At 24.1% G+C, this 16104-nt stretch overlaps 1 protein-coding gene across 1 annotated transcript; it reads right to left on the bottom strand.

Annotated features, from left to right (window-relative positions):
• Nucleotides 1–7320: 7320 nt before the first annotated feature.
• On the bottom strand, nucleotides 7321–12363 carry LOC128957023 (ATP-binding cassette sub-family G member 1-like). Its single transcript, XM_054302739.1, has 3 exons — nucleotides 11665–12363; nucleotides 10584–11328; nucleotides 7321–7958 (listed from the first exon to the last, which is right to left on the bottom strand). The coding sequence occupies exons 1-3, from the start codon at nucleotides 12361–12363 to the stop codon at nucleotides 7321–7323; spliced, it is 2082 nt and encodes a 693-aa protein (XP_054158714.1).
• Nucleotides 12364–16104: the final 3741 nt, after the last annotated feature.

Here is a 16104-nt window from a genome sequence, read left to right as displayed (position 1 = left end):
AATACATACACAAACACATACATACACATACACATACACAAATCACACACACACACACACACACTCATACACTCACACACACACACACACAAATACATACACAAACACATACACACATACACATACACAAATCACACACACACACACACACACACACATCATACACTCACACACACACACACACATACACATAAGTTTGAGATTTATTTGTCTTATATTTTGTTAGAATAAATAAAAGAGAAAAAAATGAGAATACATAAGAAAAATGAGTTTAAAACTAATTGAATGATAAAAAAGTATTTAATTAAAAAACATTGAAATGAATGAAAAAAAAACTGAAAGTTTTTTTATTTAAGAAAAAAACTCAACAAAAAAACTAAAAAACCAAAAGTCATTAACTCAATGAATGAATGATATAAACATAGATACAGTAGTAATATATATAATATAATACATATACAGTATATTATAAATTTTTTGTGTATAAAGAATATTCTTGTGATTAATTATCGTTTAAATACATTGTATATATATATGACATGAAATTAAGTATTTTATTTATATATATGTATGTATTTATGAAAACGTTTTATAATAATAAATTTGAAAAATATTTGGAAAATTATAATTGCTCAACAAAATTGTTAATATATATATATATATAACGAATAATACTTTAAATTATTATTATTATTATGATTATATAAGTTTTTAAAACATTTATTATAACAACAATTGTATGATTATGATTATTATCATTAAAATAAAAACTTAATACTTTAATAAAAATATATCACAAAAATCAAACACACACAAGTTAAATGTCATATAAATTATAATGTATTTATACATTAATATATAAATATATAATTTAAATTTAAGTATTTAATTGTAATTTATTATTATAATTTTGAAAAAAAATAAATAACTGAATATTAAAGTAAAATTATAAAAATTATATATTAATAAAGCTATATATATATATAATGTATATTTATTATAATTTTTATATGTTATAAGTTATATAGTTAAGTATAATTTTAAACAACTAAAATAAATATGTTATTAGAAATAATAATAATAATAATAAATAATTTCTATTAATATAAAATACAGTATACAATATATTTTAACATTAAAAATTAATTATTATTATCATTATTATTAATGAACATAATAAACACATTTGTTTGTTGATTTATTTTATTCAAATTCACGTTAAATATCTTTTTATATACAGAAATATCCTAAAATATATCGACAAACATACTGTATATACAGTATATATCTTTGTAATTATTGTAAATAACAAAATCCTATTTGTATAGTATTTAGTATTATTATTTAGTCGACAACATAATTAGTTAACTAGAAACATACAAATAACATATACTAATACATACACACATACATAAATACATAAACACATAAACACATATAAACACATAAACACATAAACACATAMACACATACATAAGCACATACACACATACATAAACACATACACATACACACACACTCACACAAACACACACATACACAAACATACTATACATACATACATACACACACACACACACACACACACACTCATACACACACATACTATACATACATATACGTACATACATAGAGTGTAGATTAAATCCTAATTTCCAATAAATTTATTTTGATAAATAATTAACTAAATAAAATATCTGATTAATTTATAATAGCTTTCGTAATAAATAGTCATAAATAGTTATAATAACTAAAATATAAATGTTATTTTAAAACACAAATACAATATAAAAATTTTTCATTTTTAAGTTAAAATTAATATTTTATTTTCAAACTTTATATACAGTATTATATTTATTAAATAGTTATTTTAAGATAAAAAATATATAATTGTCGATATTTGGCAAAAATATTTTTCTAAATAAAAATAAATAATATTTAGCAAATAATTAAATATATTATATTAATTATAATATTTAATTAATATATCTATTGATAATATAATCTATTTATAAAGCAAATAATAATAATAATAATATAATTTATAGCATTAGTTGGTTAATAGTTAAGTGAATGAGAGATAACATTATTATTAATTACCGTATATAATGTCAAATATATTGACTAAAAATATGTTAACTTATAATACAGAAAAATAATGTATATATATAGATATATATATATATATATATAGTATTTATACACATATTATATATATATATTTATTAAATTACTTTCAAAATGAGAGACAATTTTGTTATTAGAGATTATTTCCAAACCATTTGTCTGTAAATATGGTTTTGATTTGACTTATTGTTTAACCCAATAATACTATTGTATTTGTGTGTGAGTTTGTATAGTATAGTATATATATATATATATCTCAATCACTAACTAACTGGTATTGTAAGCTATAACAAACCCAWACACAAAATAGCACAAACACATAGACATAAAAAATTATATATAAATTATATACAGTATTAATACAATAATACACTAAAAAATATTGTGTTGTAAAATTTTGTTGTATATAAATTAATATTATAGATTTATATAATTTAATAAAAAACAAACAAAAATATAATTGTAATAACTGTATAAAACATAAATATAAATTTTATATAATTTAATAAAACAAATAAAAAACTATATTTGTTATTATAATAAATTATTATTATTATTATTTATTTAATTTCATTTAAACATGTTATAATTTATGAATAGCATTTTTTAAAAAATACGATAGGTAATTTAATATGATAAATAACATAAACATATAAATATATATAAATAAATTTTATTCATTGCTTTTAACAAATTTTATTAAATTAATTTTTATTTTATTTTTAATATAAAAAAAAGTTTATTTTATCACAAATCATATATCACACTAGCAATATATTACGGACATTAAACTAATAAAAATAAAAAAATATATTTCATATATATATATATATATAAAATAATAATTGCATTAAAACAATTTACTGTTTCCAACATTTTTACAAATAGATAACAAAATAATAAAATTAAGTATCCTAAAATAATAATAATAATAATAATAATAATAATAATAATAATAGTAAAATAGTAAATCACTGTTAGATTTAATATGAGTTAAACTTAAAAAAAAATTTATAGTTATCCCTATTTTTATCTATAAATTTGATATTTTATTAGCCAAACTGTTATTTATAACCCCCCCCCCCCTCAAAAAAAATTATATATATATTATATTAACAATAAGCAATATACTGTATATTTATATATAGTTTGTAACTAAAAACTAACAACAATAACAACAACTTAAATGATAGATAGTTAGATAGATAGAGGAAAATGTTTACTACTGTAAGATTAGATATATATATATATATATTACAACAAAATATAGTACTGTATATACACTGTATATAAATAATGTTAACAATATATACCAATAGATAGATATAAAATGTATATAAATCTTAGAGTTTTTATTATTTCGACAATGAATTGAGTGTAAAATAAAATCGATCAATAAATCGATTCGTTTATTGCAATCAATTATCTCTTATTTTTTTCTAGTGTCGAGAGTATAATATAGTAAGAGTAAGGAGAGAGTTATGAAAGARAGAGAGARAGAGAGAGAGAGAGAGAGAGAGCACAACAATATAAAAATATATAAATTATATGAAAAAAAATTTATATAAATTGTTTCATAAGATTTGAGTTATTGTATTATAGATTTATATATATATATATTGTTGTTATTGAGACCAAAGTTTTCTTTAAATATATAGCAGAGAGAGAGAGAGAGAGAGAGAGAGAGAGAGAGAGAGAGAGAGAGAGAGAGAGAGAGAGAGAGAGAGAGAGAGAGAGAGAGAGAGAGAGAGAGAGAGTTATTTTCCACAACAAAATAAAAATACAATATATATACAATATATWTWTGTGTGTATATATATAAATATCTATATATACTGTATATATATATACTATTTTTCTACACATGGGATAAAAAATGATATGAAATTCAATGCTCTTCTCTCATACTTTCATTTCTGTATATATTTTTTTCTTAGTCTTCATAAGTCATCAATAATATTAAATTTGAGTTTATTATAGCCTCAATACCCCTGTAATATATTGATAGAWACAGTAGTAGTAGTAGTAGTAGTAGTAGTAGTAGCCATAYGAGCAATATATATATATATATATATACTGTATATAAAAGTGTATATACATTAATAATATACTGTAGTTTATTATATACAATATATAATATATATTATACATCATATTTATGATATACTGTATACAGTAAATAGTAGTATAACATAAAGATTTATGTAAAGATATCATATAYTGTATATATAATGTGTATATAAATACAAAACTTTATTTAGATTTTTACCAAAAAAAAAACAAATTAATTCTGTGATTCTGTGGGCTTAACCATAAATAGTGAGTAAAGTAAATCTYTCTCTCTCTCTCTCTCTCTCTCTCTCTCAGTGTGTATGTGTTTGTGTGTTAAATATGACATTAAAAATCTAGGATTACTAGACACTACTACATGGCATTGGCTTCAAAAAAAGTGCAGTATTATCAATAAATTATTATTATTTTTTTATTATGAATTAAACAACATTTCCTATTGAATTTTATTTGCTCTCTCTCTCTCTCTCTCTCTCTTCTATGTTTAATCAATGTTTAGAAAAATACTGGTATAAACCAAATCATTTATCTATCATATAATAATAATACTACTACTACTACTACTACTGTGCATATGATGTCAAAAGCATTGAAAAATCATTATAYAATATTTATTATTATTATTATTAAATATACATTTTTATTTTTATTTTCGTTTTTTGGTGATATATAAAGGAGGGTCCTATAGTTGCTAAATAAATGCACATATTTTATATATATATTAATAATAGTTAGACATATTTTATATAAATATATAAATTACATATAAATTGCATATATATACTATAAGAAAGCATTCGATTCAGTCCCACATAAATGGTTATTAAAGAGTGTTAAAACTATATAAAATTGACAACACACTGATAAACACATTAGAAAATATGATGAAAAAATGGAAAACTAAATTGTGTGTCAATAAATTGCATATATATATATTATTCAATGGTTAGCCAGCCATAAATGAATTGGTATTGCAATACTAATAATATTAAAAAATAATAATATTATAATAATAATAATAATAATAATAATAATAATAATAATAATAATAATAATAATAATAATATGAACTCTTTATTAAACATTAATAATTTTCTGTTAATATTAAGATCTAATAATACATATATTTCTCTAAATGTCTGTACAAATAGACTTAAAGTTTTTTTTGCTGGTATTTAATATTATGTATGATTTTTTTTTGGTATGACTTTGCCGACGAAGCAATTTATATAGTGAGTGTGTGTGTATGTGTGTGTGTGTGCAGCAAATACATGACAACAATGACAACATACCAGTGCTCACTCACTCACTCACTCACTCACTATTATTCAATAGTCAAGATATTAAATACATGTCCGGCTCTTTTGGCGACTATAAATCATAGGACGGTTCATAACTTTGGTCRTGTACTCTATGTATATATATATATATATATATATATATATATATATATATATATATATAAAATGAGGGTAAGTAAATAAGTAAATAATATTTGGCTCGTTTATCGACCATAACTAATAAGTTAAGAGAGAGAGAGAGAGAGAGAGAGAGAGAGAGAGAGAGAGAGAGAGAGAGAGAGAGAGAGAGAGCGGATGAGTGAGCAAATGAGAGAGAGAATAGCAGAATATTCTGTCTCCACAATGTGAATGGGCTAACAGTGCTCATGAATGGCAATAAACTATTTTATTGCTTAACGCATCCACAATAAACATAATATACAGTATATATATATGGATATACGGTATATGGGATATACAGTAGACTATATGGTATATACTGTATATACAGTATTCAATAATACTATGTAGTCATTGAACTAAACATAATGTCCAGTAATTCCCAATTTTCTTCATCATCTTCTTTATTATTATTAGTACTATTTTTTAGTCCTCTCAATATTCTGTAGGATTCTTGCATATACTATATATATATTCAGTGCACTGGTAGTCACACACACACACACACACACACACACACACACACGACAGTGCTTACCACTTAATGGGCATTCAGCTATGGTTTTATGGTCTCAACAAAATAATATATATATACAAAAAAAAATTTAAAGAGAGGTTACGGCTGATAGACTCGTAATATGAATGGACTATCCAAACATACACACACTGGTATAATGGGTTTATATACAATATAAATGGTATATAAGCTTTGAAAACACACACACACACACACACACACCATATATTCGTGTATGAATGGGAACGGTATGTGGACTAACAGTGCCGTGTAGTTTGTGTGCAAACACTCGTGAAAAAAAGAGTAAATAATTTTTCGATTTTCAGTGTTTAATCGTTCAAAAATAAATCGATATTAAAACAACATGTGATACAGTATATAATAGTTTGGTATAATATACCGGTATATACTATATATATATATATAAAAAGTAAATATAATATTAACTATTAGGTTTTTACGAGATATATATATAAATATAATTTTATATATAAGAGATTTATATGTTTACTTCTATACAAAAWATATATATATATATTGTCACAAACAAACTCATTGAAAAAAGAAATCTGTATTATGTTTTTATATAAATTTATATCAATATAAATTAGTTTTTTATACAATATACTGTAATATATTGTATCTATAATAGTGTATATAATTTATTGATATTGTATATATATATATATATTGATAGTTGAAAGCCAATGGTTTGTATCGAAAAGTTTCGGGCTATCGATCCCCAGAGCAGTCAGTCAGTGGTGGTGTGTGTGTGTGTGTGTGTCGATGACTTTAATAAAGCTAATAGACTTAAATAGATTTAACAGAGCACTCGTACTATGTGTGTGTGTGTGTGTGTGTGTGTGTGTGTGTGTGTGTGTGTGTGTGTGTGTGTGTGTGTGTGTGTATGTGTGTGTGTAAGTGTTATACTGTATTAATAATAAAATTCAATAGTGTGTGGTTTCCCAACTATACTACTATACAGTATATWCATACACACACACCACACACACACACACACACACAAAATTACAGATAAATCAAAGAAAATAATATATATACGGTATATATATGTTTTCTATGAGAAAGGATACACCTAATTAGGAGCTAACCTAACCAATAAAAACCAAAAAACAAACAAACAAATCACATGTAATTATTAATCTCCTGTACGGGTGTTTCGCTAAACAATTTGTCTGTACGTGTTGTCCGAGAGGAGGACGTTGAACGTCGAAAACCTGTCAACGAAAACGTATTGGCTTTGGACAGTAAGGCCAACAGTGCCGTCAATCGGAAACTGACAGTATGTATGGCCAGTATTAGGGCGTTTCGCCAGAATTTATCCGATTCACGCAAATTATTCTGATATAGTATTGACGACTCCAGACCCTGAGGGCATCGGTCGAAACCATAGATCAGAAACAATTGCATTTCAAATGTTTGCTTAACATATGAYCCRTGRGTTATCCATCGGATAGATTCGGGTAATTCATCGATGGGTGCAAAAAAACCGCACAACATAATATAGGTCAGATATGTCCCGACTGATAGTACAATGGCTAGCTTGTCGTTAGTATTGGCAACAATACCAATGGTAAAGCCCAGTCCCTGTGAACACAGGGCACCGGCCGTTATGACTATCAGATAGCCGACAAAACGATTTTGTTCGTCAATTTGATTGCTTAGCCGATAGAGTATGATTACGTAGAACAGGGCTATTATCAAATTCAATGGCAATTCGACAATACTTTTGGCCCAATAGTAGCTACCAGTGCTATACCAACCTGTCCATTATAAAAAAAAAGACAAATAAAAAAATTTTATGTCAATTATTATCATATAATTTTATATATATATATAAGCTTTAATGATTGTATATAATATACAGTATATTATATAAAGTGATATATTTATACAATATATGTCGATTATGTTTTATATATATATATATATATATATATATATATCGTATTGTCCGAAAATTTTAAGCTGTAGCTTTATTATAAAGATTTAATAAAATCTAATAATATGTCAACTAAGAACAGTTATTCAAAGAATCAATGCACATGGTAAACCAATTACGCCACATATTATACGCCTCCTAAAATTATTTTTAAAAACTACTATATTTTTAACTTATAAACTCTTTTTATACAGTAATTAGATTACTACAAAAATTAATTTTTACAAAAATTATAAATGAAAGTTAAGAGTATCTAAATACTCACTTATATAACATATATACTATTATCTAGATAAAATATTCGACTAAAATAAGTTTTGATAGACTTTATTAACATAGCAATAATTATAAAACAATGCAAATTTTAAAAGTTTACTTTATATTAAAATAAATTTTACACAATTATTAATAAACTAAAACATGTCTACTATTATATAAAGTAATTAGATTTTCTTAAATAACGAATGCTATTAAATAAGACATAAATAAATTTATAAGTTTACAACTAAAATAATTGAATGTTTATATTTAAAGTTATATAACTTTTGTTTTTGTAAAGATATTTTGTCGAAATTAAAATAGCAAATACCTATAATACTGATTGTTTTATAGCATATAATTGGTTATTTTATATTAACATTTTATATTTTTAATAAGCATTTGTTTATAAACTACATAACTTGATCATAAACTTAAATTTACAATAAAATAATAATTTTACTATAAGTAATAATTATTTATTTTTGCAACTGATTTGCGAGGAAAGTATAACATTTGTTCTAAGTAATGACATGTCAAATTTTTGTAAACTTACTATTAATTTTTTTTAAATACTTAAAATTAATGTAAAAAATATAGTCATATTTAAATTAATGTCACCGTCTTATTATGAGTAGTACCAATTTAGTTATTGAATTATATGAAACTAGAATTGTTCCTAAGTAAGTGTTGATAGATTAAATATTTTAAAATAAATTAATAGATGGATAAATTTTAAAGTAAATCATGTCTTAATATAAAATGTCTTAAGTTTAAAAAAATAATCAGGTTTTGTTTTTTATAAATTTAAATATCTTTAAAACTAATTGTCAGATTTTGATGAAATTTATAGTTTAATTACTTAAGATATTACTTTATAAAACGACATAATTTTTACATTAGTACTATTTATAGTAAACCTTCAGCTAACAATTTTTGGACAATACGATATATATATATACCATACCAATATATTGTACATATAATAATACAATAAAATTATATATAATTTATTATTAGTTTTATGTCATATATCATAAAACAAAATTATTGTATATAAGATATAATAAAGATTATGTGACACTCATTAATGGGAGTTAGGTTTCACATATTATTATCATTTGATATTTGCTGTGTGTGTGTATGTGTGTGTATGTGTGTGTRTGTGTGTGTGTGTGTGTGTGTGTGTGTGTGTGTGTATGTGTGTGTATGTGTGTGTATGTGTGTGTATGTGTGTGTATGTGTGTGTATGTGTGTGTATGTGTGTGTATGTGTGTGTATGTGTGTGTATGTGTGTGTATGTGTGTGTATGTGTGTGTATGTGTGTGTATGTGTGTGTATGTGTGTGTGTCTATGTGTGTGTATGTGTGTGTATGTGTGTGTCTATGTGTGTGTTAATATGTATTATCGTTAAAACTAATGTAAAGTGAAAATGAAAGCTATTTTCCTTCAACTAAACACAATATCAATTTTATATATAATATAATAATAATAATACATAAAATGTTGTTACAGTAGTTTTACTACTACTACAGCTCATACATGCTAGACATAAGCAGCTACCAGTGCTTGGCTAGACTATGGGCAAGTAATACAATATATCGTGTGTGTGTGTGTGTGTGTGTGTGTGTGTGTGTGTGTGTATTATTATTTAGTTTTATTAGTATTGCTTGCACACAAACACACACACACACACACACACACACACACACTGTGGCCTAACAAATAACAAATAAAAAAAATGTTAGCAACAATTAAAGTAAATGTAGTAAAAAACTAATTACACACTATTTTCTTAATTACTTTTTCTATATATATAAATGTGTGTTTATGTCTAACATTTTTTTTATTATACACCAATCTATTGGCTCTCTCTCTCTCACTAAAGTTTACAGAATATTCTGTATACTTTATGTCCTCCCTCTCCATCACTCTTCATCTTTATTTCTCTCTCTCTCTCTCTCTCTCTCTCTCTCTCTTAATCTCAATCACTCACTCACTAACTCACACACCCACTCATAGCAAAAGCTATATAAATAATGATAGAATATTGTGTTTTTAAATTTTGTTTTTATCTATAGATAAATATATATATATATCGAATATAACACATCATACATAAAGTTTATTGCAAATCTGTATGAAATTTATAAAAATAACAAAAATATATATTTTACAAAATACACACCATTTTTGTGTTCATTAATAAATATCTTGACTTCGGTGGCAAATATTAGTGTCGTTCCCACTGTCAACAGAAACTGTATCATCAGACCGGCAAAGAAGGTAAACCTAAGATTCTGTGACAACAGATACTCGACTTTAAGGACTTCCACTGTCTTATCGCAGCCGACTGTCGTCGTCACACCACTACTATTGCCGTCATTGGCCGACAAATCATTGTCTATAAGTGCAAAACAACCGTCTGGTTGACCGATATTTTTATTATAGATTGTTGTCAATATATAGCTCAGTCCTACAATACAGACAAACTGGCCGACCATTGCCTTCCACTGGGATTTGAACGAATAGGCAGCTGTACGCTGAAACAGATACCATGTCTGGCTAATGTTAAATCCGGGTGTTTTCGGTTCAATACCATTGGGAGCCAACTGTCCTTCGATTAGGCACTTGTTTCTCAACGACTGTCTCGACTTTACGGTCTGATTAGCTAATCGTTGGAGATTGTGATCCGGTTTGGAGGCAATCTTCAACAGCAATTCAATGGGAACCTGATGTTCGGTACATTCAAACTCCGATCGGCTTAGATGATCCCGGAGCTGATTGGGTGGACCTTCGTAGACACATAGGCCACCTTTTCCCAGTACATAGAGCTGATCGAAAAGCATTAGTACATCGCTGTTGGGCTGATGTATGCTCGTCACGATTGCCATGTTATGCTTGCGGGACACGTTTTTCAGTACTTGAACTACCTGTCCATCCAAAAAATAATAATAATAAACATAGACATACACATACAGAGAGAGAGAGATAAAAAAAATAAGCGATAAGAAAATATAATAATAAAATACATTTACATTAGACACACAACACACACAAAAACTAAACTAAAATAATGATAAACTAAGTTATCAAATGTTATAAAATAAATGTGTGACTGATTTTAAAATTAAAGTGTAGGTGCTTTTTAAACTAATTATTTATTAAACGGGAGGGTAGGTGATGGTGATGGTGATGGTGGTGGTGGTGGTGGTGGTGGTGGTGGTGGTGGTGGTGGTGGTGGTRGTAGTGATGATGATTTAACGCACAATTTCAGCTGCATTACTGTCCAGACCGCTGGTCGGTTCGTCAATACACATAAGATTAGGCTTATTGATGGCCATCAGTTCGAGGGCAATGGCCAGTCGTTTTTGTTCACCGCCCGAACAGTTTTGCACATAAGTATCGGCCGTATCGCCGATCATCAGGTCGGCCAACATTCGTCGGGCATTCAGCCGATGGTCTACTCGACCGCCACCACCACTACCTTCTTGGTCAACATTTTTCAATTTGGACGAATAGACCAACGATTGCATAGTTGTTAAACCCATTAGCAGGTGTTCGGTAACGTCTTGTACAATAAAACACGACCTAATCGGCCGACTGCTACTCAAATATATTGTGGACGACTTGCCGACACCCGACTTGGTACGACCGTTGATACACTTGAGTAGTGTCGACTTGCCAGCACCTGACGGTCCCATCAGTGCTACTAATGTACCGAAATCAATGGTGCCGCTAATTTCGTTTAATATGGTTTTCGGTTGGCGACACATTGATAGTAGCGATCGGCCATAAAATGTCAGATCCAGCCAACCGATGGCCAATCTGTTTGGTGGTGGTTGTGTTGGCTGTTTAGTTGGCATATTGTTGCCGTTATTGTTGTTATTATTGTTGCCATCGATTGGCAGTTTCTGTAGGTTTGCCGCCATATCACCGGCGCTGATCTGGTACTGGTTTGACAGCATTATTATTAGCCTAAAGGCTGACCAAAAAAAATGTCTTATATATATGTCTTATTGTGTGTATATATATGTTTGTATGTGTTAGCCCAACAATAAAAGTTATATACAGTATATATAAATTATAGTATATCTAATAATAAATTGTGAATTTGCCCTAAATTTATATATATATATATATATCTTATATTATAGTTTATTGGATTAATTTGATATACCCAATATATATATTAACTTATATCAAATAAAAAAAAAGTAAAAGTGCTAATATGTAACATATTACCAGTATATATGTTATATATATATATAACTTAGGCAATTGGTTATTAGTGCTAAAGCACTGGTAGATTGATATAAATGTTTGCGTTTGCAGAAAAAAATATTACACTAATAATAAATAAATTTTTTTTTGTTTTGTCTTAATGTCAATGAAATACTGTACCCATAGTACAGTATAATGTATTATATATGTTTGCAAACTATGTAAATGATATTATTATTAGTATTATCTGTCAAATAAGTTACACAATTTTGTGTACTGTATGTATGTTATATTGGTATGTATGTTATACAGTATATATATATATATATATATATAGTATAGTAAATATATTATATATATAAAAACCAAACTATTTAATTAATTTGTTAAATTGACATCAATTGATAGCCACAAATAAATGTGGCCCCCATTTAGTCAACACTTTGACAACTATACTAACATATACTATATATATATATATATATATATATATATACAATATTATACTATAGATTTATATACTGTATTCAAAGAAAATAATCAATTAATCAATATTATTAATAACAGACAAACAAAATAATTAATTATAACATTTATATCATATATATATTTTTTATAAATATTTGTTAGTAAACATTATATTATAAATATGATAAGCAACACTTACTGTTACTTTTTATAATAAACTAATAAAAAAAATATTTTTTATCAATTAATTTAATTATATTAATATTAGCATTATAAATTCATCAATTTTCCTAATAATATTTGCTACATATACTAGTATATATAATATAATATATCTAATAATTAAATAATATTAATATTGTTTTTAGTAAAGCTTAATCACAAACAACTTTATTTAGTAGAAAAAAGTATATTTAGTTTTCTATTAAACATTTATATATATATATATATTGAATATAAAGTTAATCAAAAATTACTAAAATAATTAATCATCATGTTTTATAATATAGATAATTGAATTAAATTAGTTATATATACATATATAACAAATATGTTATACAGTATATATATATATACTGTTTTACATGCTATCTATTTATCTTATGAGTAATCTATGAAAAATTAAATTAATAATATGTTTGATATTATTAATATATATACAGAATATTCTGATATATATATATATATATTAAAATAAAAGCAAAACAAAATAAAAATTTGAACTATAAATCTTACCTTTTATTTTTCAATTGGTGCCAAAATATTATGCTAATGATAAAATGCTGCCAAATAATAATAATAATATTAATGAATATATTATTATAAAATATTAATAAAATAAATAGTAATAATAATAATAATATTTCACTACTAATTCATTTATACATATATTATGCATAATAATTATACTGTATTTTTCAATGGGTAGATAAAAATAAATAAATAATATATACGTTAATACTGTTAATTTTTTGTTAGTTTAATTCATTTATTTATATGTATATTCAAATATATTGTACACTAGTTATTATTATTATTTGGCATTTATAAAAAAACACATAAAAAATTTATACAAAATTTATACATAAATTAAATTTAAAGCAAATATTTTTAAATGTTTAATATATATATATAAATTATATTAATAGTACATTATATATATATAATAGACAAACTTTTATACAATATTTATTTAATTTTGCTTCAATGCCTAAAATCACATTACAAACACACACGAATATATAGTATATATATATATTTAATTGTTAATCAATAGTACACAATGTTTAGACATACTGTATATATATATATATAAATACACTATATCTATATACTGTATATAATTTAAGACAAATAGTATTTGAAATTATAAGTCTAACAATTAATTTTATTATCATTTTATTTTTTTCTATCTAAATTTTTTATTTTTGTTAATTAAGTATAATTATTTTGACAATTTATTTTGCCAATTTTACATATACTGTACAGTATTATTTTACTGTATTTATATAATTTATTTATGTATAATTAATATTATAAAAAAAAATTAAAACTAATGGTTAGCATAGCAATTGTTATCAAAATAATACATTAGACTTAAATAGCTATTATTATAATTTTTTTTATATATCCATTGTATGAATGTATGTATGTATGAGTGTGTGTGTATGTGTGTGTATGTGTGTGTATGTGTGTGTATGTGTGTATGAGTGTGTCTATGTGTATGTATGTGTGTGTATGTGTGTGTATGTGTTTTAATGTAAATGTAGACTAAGCTTAATATCAAATATGATTTTTTTCGTATGAAATTCATGACAATTACATATTTATATACGAAAATGTTATGACAAACAATAAGATTACAAAAAAATATATTTATTAATACTATATATATATCTAAAAAAAATATATTTTTTATTATTTTATCGCTGGTTTACATGATACTAGTAATTATCCATAAAATATTACGATTGTAATGTTAATGTTGATTGTAATAATAATAATAATAATAATAATCATTATTATCATTATTGAATCAATATATGTTTTGTATGTACAGTATTGAAATATCATATATACAGTATATAACTAATATTTCTTATGTATCAAACATTTCCTATTATATCAAAAAAAACATATTATCGTAAGGTTAAGGTTAATACTGTTTAATATATTTATATGTTAAATAAATACTACAAAACTATTAATATAATAATAATATCATTGAATTGAATTGTGTTTTTTATTTGATATTTTTTATTAGTCATTTAAAAAAAATAAATAAATAATACTTTTAATAATTACTAATTGCTTTTTTTCTCAATAAAATAAACTATAAAATTATATATTATTGTGTGACTAATAATTTAATAAATATTTTTTGAAAATTTTAATTTGTGTTATTTTATTATACATATATATATTTTTTTAAAAGATCATTATTAGTTGATAACATTTTGTTAGATGTTTATCACATAATAAATATATATACTATATATTATACTGTATATAATATTATATACAATATTGAAACTAAACAACAACAACAAAACAAAAAACAAAAATTTATTGATACAATTGAGATTAATATAACTATAGAAATAAATAAAACAAAATTTATATCCAGTTATATACAGAATATATATATATAAACTGATATATACTGTACTATAAATAACTATTATTTATATTAAATTATATTAAATAAATAAAAAACTAAACTACAGTATTATAATCTCATAGGCTATATATAAATATAAATAAATACATTTATTTATGGCAATTTATTGTCTATAAAAAAACATACTATTAATATACTATACTATATATATATATAAATTACAGTAAATAAACTATAAGATTAAGGAGATGTTATGTATACAATAAATTGTAGACTCATTTATTTAATATAAACATTAAAAAAATAAGGAAAGAGATAAAAAAATAAAATTCAAAATAAATGGTTGTATACAACAAAAACAACAAAAAAACAAATCAGTAATTTTTGGATTTTCAAA

This window comes from Oppia nitens, unplaced genomic scaffold, assembly GCF_028296485.1.
Source record: "Oppia nitens isolate AA-2021 unplaced genomic scaffold, nextdenovo-longstitch-racon4-pilon3 scaffold35_pilon_pilon_pilon, whole genome shotgun sequence".
Taxonomy (NCBI): domain Eukaryota; kingdom Metazoa; phylum Arthropoda; class Arachnida; order Sarcoptiformes; family Oppiidae; genus Oppia; species Oppia nitens.
This window is presented reverse-complemented; position numbering and strand designations above follow the sequence as displayed.